Raw genomic sequence first — 9,091 nt, 5'->3', positions numbered from 1 at the left:
ATGCGATTGTAAATGGCGGAGGCCCCCTGCGAAGGGGAATGATGGTCATGGGCCGCATTGCAAGCATTTTGCCAACACGACGGAGCAAATCCGCCATAACGGCAGAGCGACTTGAAGTAGGGTGGATATGGTTTCACAAAGGCACAATTTTTGGAGCATTCGGCGAGAACAGGCTGGGTGATCGCCGGTGAGTGTTGTTTCGTGTTGCCTTCGCTCTCACACATGTTTCACCGGAATTTTCGTTTGGTTTCCGTACGTTTAACTTTCTTTAGTTTTACATTTCGCTAACGAGTGTTCTTGAAAAGGACTCGTGTAGCTCCCTTTGTTTGGTGGCTCAAAGCTTGAACTGTTGATAAAACCTAGTTTTGTGATAATAATCGCCACTCTACTCTCAGATTAAGCTCGGTTCTTGATCGTCCCAGAATCGAAATTTTATGGACAAGTTTTTCAGAGAGCACGCACGTTTTAACATGAGAAGCGAAAGTGGACGGTAAATCTAACATGTATTTCACGTCGTGATCGCGTCTTCCAGAAGCTCACGGCTACCAAGAATTCACAATTCACTTGTCGATTTCACCAATTTCAGGTTTTTTAAGGGATTGTTTCCATGGCATCGCCCCAGCCATCCCTTGCAGCCCCTCTTCATGTCCAACACTTGGAGAAAGCTCTTCGTTTGGATCCTTTCCTCAGTTACTTGGAGGGCGTCTTTACGGATCCTTACTCTACAAATATAAGGTAACAGTTTTGCACCAATGGACTGTAAACAACTGTTTATTTTTGTGGACTAATTAGTTAGGGGGGTAAATTAAAATCTACATTCTTGGGATACTGAGAAATAGGGCAGATAATTTGTAAAGGAAGAACACGACAAAGATTATGGTGATTTAAGAAATTAGCAAACATTGTCTTGTTTTACGAAAGCCATATTAAACGAGCGATTAGTGCATTAATCCAATTATTATTAAAACAAGCTTTAGTTACAGTTGTTGCTTACACAGTACCATACCAGTCCACAGACCTCAAATTTTGTTATACTTATGTTTAATTGGCAATAGGACTTCATGTGGTCCAATTCTGTCTGTAATATTCATCCTCGTGATTAAACAAATCCGACTCCCGCTACATGGTTGTCCAATTTTGTTAATCACTTGTATGATTGCAGACCGAATTGGACAACATGAAATCCTATTACCATTATCAAGTGGCAAGCTTGAGGTTTTCCCAGGCTAATATTTGGTGAGGGGCAAAGTCCCGAGCCAGATATCAAAAGTCAACTGAGAAAACCGAGAGCACACTATTTAATTGTTTTAGCATAACTCAGAGACTGATCTATTCAACAAAAAGTTTAGTAAAAGTGGTTTATTTATACCTTATTATAGGAAATTAACGCTTGTGTTAATTAAGGTATTATTTTGAAATGAACGCGACTTAAATTAACGCGAATTGAAGGAAAAATTACTTCCTAATAAAGGAAATTAACGCAAAAGAGGGGGTAACATTTCAAAATGAAGGAAATTAACGCAACGTACACAACAGGAACAAGTTTATTTCAACACTTGTAGGCGTATAATCTTAAACGAAAACAATGTTCATGGTACTTTTTCCACTTTGAGCGTTCTTTGAAGTATCAATGATAGTGGCAGATAAAATTATGCTTTTTCCTTGTAGTCAATAACATTTGGACCGTAACGAAAAATTGGGGCCAAAATAATGGAAATTAACGTCATGGAAATTAACGCTCCACTTAATTAACGGCGCGGAAATTAATGTTAACAAAAGTTAACGCAACTTAAATTAACGCGAACATTTGAAATTCGCGTTAATTTCCTATAATAAGGTAGTTCTGGTTTGCTTTTGTTTTTGGCAATTTTACTTCAATCTGCGTTCTCCCAGGGCAGTCTATCAAAGCGGCCCAAAGCTCAATGTCAAAGGCAGGGCATTATCTTTACATTGATTTTAAAATGTTCATTAACAAACCATGCCACTCGTGTTTAGCTCCAGTTTCTGTGGGATAAAGCGACTAAGAGTATTTGTATCCCCTCTCTTTCCTGGAAGGGATGCTAGCCCATTGCAGGGCTACCTCCAGCATTTCTTTGCTGATACCCACCTGTGTTGAGAGAGGCACTGTGAGAGTTAAGTGTCTTGCCCAAGAGCACAACACAATGACCCCAGCCAGACTGCTCAATCTTGAGTCCAGTGCACCATACCTCCCCTAATCATTTTGATTATGTTCCGTATGAACTGTTTTAGTGAGAGCACATAAAAATGAATCAGTAGCAGGGGAAAACACTTAGCACACTTGGCACTAATTCCATCCCCTGGTCTAAGATTTTAGCAGAATGAGAAAACACGATGCCTGAAAAGCTATACCAAACGTTTTTCTAGTGTAATAGTTTTTGCATTAATTACAGTGTAACTGTTTCTTGTTTCAGTGACGATGGCAGCGAATTAAGTGACAGTGAGAAAGAGCTACCTTCAAAAGGTGAAGAAGGCCTACTAAATGGCGACACTGAGGCATTGCCAATAAATGGATCCTTGAGTCGTGATGGTGAGTTTCATTTACCCTCAATTCTTCTAAGCAATTTTTTTTTGAAATTACATCATTGTTTTATTTAATTTATCTGATTTGATTTTATTACTTATACAGAGCTCAGAATTGACAAAACAAGATTATACAACTTTAGTAAAGTGAAGAAAGACAGAAGATGGTTGAAGGTAAGATTGCTGCCAAGTCCACATTTTTCTTTGTACATTTAAGACGCACAGGGCTGTCAAAAAATTAATTTCTTGCTGGTAAGATCCTGCAAGAACTAAATTCTTCAAACTGTTGGGGATGAAAAATACCAGATGGCTTATCAGGTGAACTTCAGTTTCTATATAACATGAAGTGATTAGTTCTAGTGTTGCCAGTCTTCTTAGGTGGGATGCAAGACCACCACAGGGTACCCTGGCATACTCTCAGGTTGCTCCAACAATTTCCTTGTACCCTTTTATACTGTACATGTACCGTAATGATTCGATTTAGCGCCCGGGGCGCTTATTTACTTTTGGCACCTCAAGGGAGGGCGCTTATTCGAGACAGGGCGCTTATTCGAGACAGGGCGCTTATTCGGGACAGGGCGCTTATTTAATTTTTCGAGAAACAACCAAATATTCAAAAATAAACTTTAATAAGTATTAAGATAACTAGCAATGACAGAAACTGTAACAGTAGCAAATTGTTGAAAGTTCAGCTACTTTTAAAAGAACTGTTCATTTTAGCAGCAAATATATACATGTACGGTACGGTAAATGTTCATGCATTTATCTGTTCGACATCGATGACTTCAGTAGGGGCAGTTATCCACAATAGGGGGCGCTTATTAGAGTAGGGGCACTTATAAGAATGAGGGCGCTCATTAGAATGGGGGCGCTTATTGGAATAGGGGCGCTTATTAACAAAAACACATTCGAAGGGGGGCGCTTATTCGAAAGGGGGCGCTTATTGGAAGGAGGGCGCTAAATCGAATCATTACGGTACATGTAGACTCCTAGGTGGTGAGAGGCATTGTGAGAGTAAAGTGTCTTCCACAAGAACACAACACAATAATTCCAGCTAGGGCTTGAAAGCAGACCTCTTTGATCCAGAGTGCAATGCAACAACCATTAGGCCCTCCTCTCCTGGGTCAACTTCCAGTCTGAAAGTGCTTTATAATGTCTATTGTTTTTTCTTTCAGGAGGTGCTTTTGAGTGACAGCTCTGACACCTCATGTGACGAGGATGATGAGGCACCTTTGACGGAAGAAGATCTTCAAGAGATGCTGTGGTTGCACAAGCAACAAAAAATTGCTCAGCAAATGTACTACCTTGACAAAGATGTAAGCTACTTTCATGCACACAGCAGCATTAAATTTTATTGATAGATTACAGTGTACATGTATTTACAATCTTCAATATTAATGAGGCCTGATTCCAATCTTTGAGTATAAAATTGAATTTGATTTGCCTGAAAATGAACATCTGAGTGATACTTATTTTGAATACTGTATGTGGTCAAACAGAGGCAAACGGCAACTTGAAAATGGCTTAACTTTTGATAGTTTGGTTGCCTCCATGAAGTAAACAGGGCTCGTATGGGTCCTGCAAAACCTGGAAAGTCCTGGAACTTTATTGCGGCACTTTCCAAAAGGCAAAAGAAAAGACAACCGGTCTTGGAAAAGTTCTGGAAATCTGTTATACTCAAATAAAAACTGAATTCTCAGAACTAACATTACAAGAAATGTATAGACAGTAAGGAGAAATAATATTGAGATCTTGGGAGTAATTTGGGTTAATGTGAATTTTAGGGTCCTGGAAAAATCAATCTGAAAAATAGTAGGAACCCTGGTGAATGACTGAAATGAATATAGTACAAAATTAATATTATTTCCTGTCAAAAGTAACCTTGGTTTGTATTTTCTGTTATTTTCAGCTTTCCAGGTACCAACACTACAGTGCAAGCTTGCTTTCAAACCAGGACAAGTATTATGAACATCAGAAACAGGCAGGATCCAAAAAGTTGAAAAGAAAGAAGTTGAAAGATGGTATGCTATGTGCAGCTGTAGTATAATTCAATTATCAAATGCGCAATTGTTATTGGTAGTTTGGTAATAAGCCAAGGTTGGTTTTTAAAATTGTTGGATTTTAAAAAAATTGGTATTCTGAGGACATGTAACAGAGTCCAAAAGATCCTCAGTGAGTAACTAAGTATTTAAATTCACAACCATAAAAAAGGTCCTTGTTGTAATGCTGCTTTTTTTGTATATTCAATAAACTGAAAATGGCATGAGTCATGCCGAAACATGTCCCTTTAAAAAGTTGTTTCTTGCATTTTTGTTATCTTAATAATTTTTGTGTTTGTTGTAGGCAAAGTGAAACTTTCTAAGGACAAGAAAGACAAAGAGAAAATAAAAGTGAAGAAGAAAAAGAGAAAGTCTGATGATCTGGTAAGCTTGAGTTACATTCTAGAGATCTAACCTGTGTTGGAATATGATTTTTAACCAGGAGGGCATTGTCATTGAATCTTCTCTTGCCAGAAAGTGACTACAGTATAATGCCATTACACTGCCAAACCAACCCTCTAGATTCAGGTCTGTGTAACAGTAGGCTTTTTATGGGTGAAATAAAACCAATAAATTTGAAGTGGTGTCAAAGCTTTGGGTATCAGTTAATTCTCAAATCCCTTTGTTTGTAGGATGACGATCAGAGGCAGTTGACTTTAGAGGAGAGAATAATCAAGAAGACTCTAATACGTCGCAAGGAGGCAGATGCTAAGAGAAGGAAACTTTGGGCTTTAATAGTCAGTAAAGAGATACCAAGGGTGCGTCATTGTTTGACCTGGTTACTTGAAGTGTTGCTTTCTTCACTATTGTGCTGTTCTTGTTGTATATCATTGTTTTGATGACTCATTTTTGTAGGCTCACAGACAAAAATCCTCAGCAAGGAACAACATGCTTGCAAATTGCAAAAAGGTGAGTTAGGGGTAGTTTGTGCTTGCTACTAAAGTGCATAAAAAATTCAGCAAACAAACATCCTGTGAACTTGAAAAAGCATACAGTATAACGGAACCAAGGAATCAATAATATTTTCTCTTGAATAGGGCCCCAGTTTGCCATACAGTCAATAATGATAATATAATTTTATTTAGTGATAGTACATTGACCACTCTTTGTTTTGACTTGTTGCTCTAGCTTGCTCAGCTCTGCCAGAAAGAGATGCGGAAAGAAGCCCAAAGATCTCAAAAAGTCACTCAACAGACTGTACCTAAAGCAAGAAGAATGTCCAGAGAGGTAAGCAATTGTGCGGTACATTGCTTAAGGCCAGCTGCTAACATGATAACTGTCCCTTCTAACCCCATACACTGTGCATTTGAGTGTTCCAAGCATTATGGGGGTGTTGATAAAAAAAAAACTTTCCCCCCCCTCAAAAAAACCCCCCGGGTTTTTTTTGCCTTAGAGCTTTAAAAAATTTTTGAAATCCTTTTTTTAAAAGAAAACCAGCCAAAATTTAGTTCTCTTTTAGCCCATGAAAATAGCCAGCAGCTGGCCCTTAGCGACACCCCACCTGGCTTGATATAAATGTTGTCCCCTGACTTAACACTTAAAAAGATACAAGCATTTTGTTAAGTAGGACTGGTGGGATGTGCTTCAGAATGACTCAGAAGGTCATATTTGAATATGATGTTTTATTTTTTCAGATGTTAGTTTACTGGAAGAAGTATGAAAAAGTGGAGAAGGAACATAGAAAAAGAGCAGAGAAGGAGGCCATGGAACAACGGAAACTGGATGATGAGTTCAGAGAGGTAAACTGTTAGTACATTTTAAGTAACCAACAACAACAACAATTACATGTTATTTGCAGAAGAGTCATGAGCTCATCTGTTTAGTTATAACTCACTTTACTTTCATTGTGCACTGAAGGAAACTGATTAGTCATTACTGGTTTGTTTTTAATTTTAGGTCCGAAGACAGCAGAGAAAACTGAACTTCTTAATCACACAGACAGAGTTGTATGCACATTTTATGAGCAAAAAATTAAAGGGTAGGTCTTGATTTGATGTTGCTCTGAAAGTTGCTTTCTAAGGCCCGGGAAAAAACTAGTACACTCAGTGTTATATTTTATAGTTTGAAGGTAATTAAGTGATCAGACACCCTGTTGTTGTAATCTTTTGCTAAATAAACTGTCAGATTAAAGCCATGTTTGCTGAAAATGATTTTTCAGGTTCACAAGCCGATGAAGGCACTCAAAAAATTTTGAAAAAATTAGACGAACCATCTGCTAAGCAGAATGTGAAGGCAGTCCAAGGTGGAGTGCTGATCGACATGGAGAACGCTGATTCATATGGTGAGAAACATGCTTGTAAATGCACTGGTTACTTGCTTATATTATTTTCCTGCTTACTAAATGTCTTCTCCTATGTTTGTAGATGCGGATGAAATGAAATCCCAAGCTTTGTCAAATGCTCAGAAAGCTTTTCAAGATCAAGAGCAATGGGTATGTTGTACAGTTTTGGAACTTTCACTTATTTTGTTGAGGTTCAATGAAGTGACTGTTGATCTGATCTGAAAATTCTGTGTCCAAGATGGGTATCAAACCCACGACCTTCTAAGCACTGGCCGTTTGCTCTAATGGATGAGATATGGGGACTTATTACTCAGGAGGGGAAGGGAATCGCATATGAAAGGGGCAGGGATAATCGTTATCTCACTTAGGGGTGTAAATTTTTTTTTGGTCTCGTTTTAGGGTGTTCCAGGCAAAAGGCCACTATTTTTAGTTTGAATGCCGTCCGAATCTGGAATTTCTGGAGGACACGACCCACGCGATCCGATGCCCCTCTTACGTATGAAATGACTGCGAGCCCCAGTGGTCTTTCTTGTGTGCGCCTTTCTCTGGTTCTGTCCCTTACGCATTTCTTAAACAGGACGTCAGGATATCCGTTTGCTCTAAGAACCTTGAGGACTTGATCTTGTTCACTGCTTTTGAGGTCAGGGTTTGACGGTAGCAAACAGGGCCAGTACTAAACAGGGCCAACTTGCTACCGTCAAACCCTGACCTCAAAAGCAGTGAACAAGATCAAGTCATCAAGGATCTTAGAGCAAACGGATATCCTGACGTCCTGTTTAAGAAATGCGTAAGGGACAGAACCAGAGAATTAAGGCGCACACAAGAAAGACCACTGGGGCTCGCAGTCATTCCGTATGTAAGAGGCGCATCGGATCGCGTGGGTCGTGTCCTCCAGAAATTCCACAATCGGACGGCATTCAAGCCTGTAAGAACATTGGGCCATGTGTTCAGAAAGCCAAAAGATCAACCAATGGCAATTTACTGAATAGCTGGAATTATTTACAAAGTGAAGTGCCACGACTGCCCCTTTACGTACATCGGGGGAAGCAAGCGCTCATGGTCCTTGCGCGGTGCCAAGCATAATCCAGGCCCCGCGAGCAATAGCGAATCGTTGATAAAGCAGCACGCCGAGTCAACAGAACACAATATCCATCCGAAAGATGCCCAGATCCTCGAACGTAGCATAAGCAATTACACCAAGAGGCTTTTCTTGGAGTCGTGGCACTCCACTTTGGACAGCGACGCTGTAAACGAATGGAAAGCGTTCCCTCGCACTTATGTGCCTTTAATTTAGAATCAATAACGTAAGAAGCGCAACAGATTGGTAGCGCATGCACAAACGAACTTTTGAACTCTGATGAAGGTGAACAGAAAAGTCACCGAAAATTTAGTTTACAAAAAACCAGATCGGCTTAAGAACAGTTTTAATTCATAAACGTCCAATACCGATCGCAATACTGGTTCCAGTATTTTCAGTTATATTAAAAATTATCTTTTTAGTTTTTGGTATCTTTAAGGGGTCAAAAAAAGCTTGAGCCACAGTGACCCAGATTGGCCTCCTTTAGGGGTTCTTTTCAAAATTTCTGATGAGCATCCCCACCCCTTTCATAGGAGTCCTGGCAGTGACAGTTTTATTTTGCAAAATGAACAAAATTTCAATTTCCAGTTTGTGTTTACTTTTACTTACTCATGTATTGATATGTCACTTCCATTGAAGTCCTTAACCAAGCAGAGCTGTGCTCTAGCCAAGTGGCGCCCGTTTTATGAGGTCCTGGCGTGTTTCGGCTGTCGTTCTCCCTCCTTCCTGTGGGTGCTCTCTCGAGTTGCGTGGCCGTGGCTGTCGGCCCGGGGTGGCGGCGGGCCGTGGCCGTGGGGGCGTGTCCCTCCCTCCTTCGTCGTCTCCTCCCCTCTCGCGCGGGCCCCACCCCTCCTTCTCCCCCCCCCCCCTCCCCTCTTCGCTCGTCCTCCTCCTCCTCTCCCTCTCTCTCTCCGTCGTCCCCCTCCCTCCTCTCTTCCCCCCCTGCTCGATGGGTCCCACTTTCTCTCACTTGACTCTCACTCCCCGTGGGTATCACTCTCTCGCGTACTTCCCCCTTTCCCTCTCCCTTCTCGTCTCGCCCCATCGTCCTCCTCCCCCTCCCCCCCGGTGGGGCTTCTTCCGCCTCTCCCCTTCCGTCGGCGACCTCCCCTTCGCTCCTCTCCCGTCCCCTCCTCTTTTTCTTCCTGTCTC

At 40.9% G+C, this 9,091-nt stretch overlaps 1 protein-coding gene across 1 annotated transcript in view; it reads left to right on the top strand.

Annotated features, from left to right (window-relative positions):
• The first annotated feature begins 10 nt into the window (after positions 1–10).
• The window catches only part of LOC144634539 (chromatin-remodeling ATPase INO80-like), a 35,965-nt gene continuing 26,884 nt past the window's right edge, over positions 11–9,091 (top strand). Inside the window, exons 1-14 of the mRNA XM_078493520.1 lie at positions 11–187; positions 587–735; positions 2,433–2,548; positions 2,648–2,715; positions 3,717–3,857; positions 4,451–4,562; positions 4,885–4,964; positions 5,213–5,338; positions 5,436–5,489; positions 5,709–5,807; positions 6,215–6,319; positions 6,477–6,558; positions 6,739–6,861; positions 6,944–7,011. Coding sequence (XP_078349646.1) covers positions 608–735; positions 2,433–2,548; positions 2,648–2,715; positions 3,717–3,857; positions 4,451–4,562; positions 4,885–4,964; positions 5,213–5,338; positions 5,436–5,489; positions 5,709–5,807; positions 6,215–6,319; positions 6,477–6,558; positions 6,739–6,861; positions 6,944–7,011 — 1,302 coding nt within the window. The 5' untranslated portion in view covers positions 11–187; positions 587–607. The remainder of the gene's footprint in view (positions 188–586; positions 736–2,432; positions 2,549–2,647; positions 2,716–3,716; positions 3,858–4,450; positions 4,563–4,884; positions 4,965–5,212; positions 5,339–5,435; positions 5,490–5,708; positions 5,808–6,214; positions 6,320–6,476; positions 6,559–6,738; positions 6,862–6,943; positions 7,012–9,091) is intronic.

Source organism: Oculina patagonica, chromosome 13 (assembly GCF_052425735.1).
Source record: "Oculina patagonica isolate OP01 chromosome 13, crgOcupat, whole genome shotgun sequence".
NCBI classification, from domain to species: domain Eukaryota; kingdom Metazoa; phylum Cnidaria; class Anthozoa; order Scleractinia; family Oculinidae; genus Oculina; species Oculina patagonica.
The sequence above is the reverse complement of the archived record's forward strand: the minus strand, read 5'-3'. Positions and strand labels throughout refer to the sequence as shown.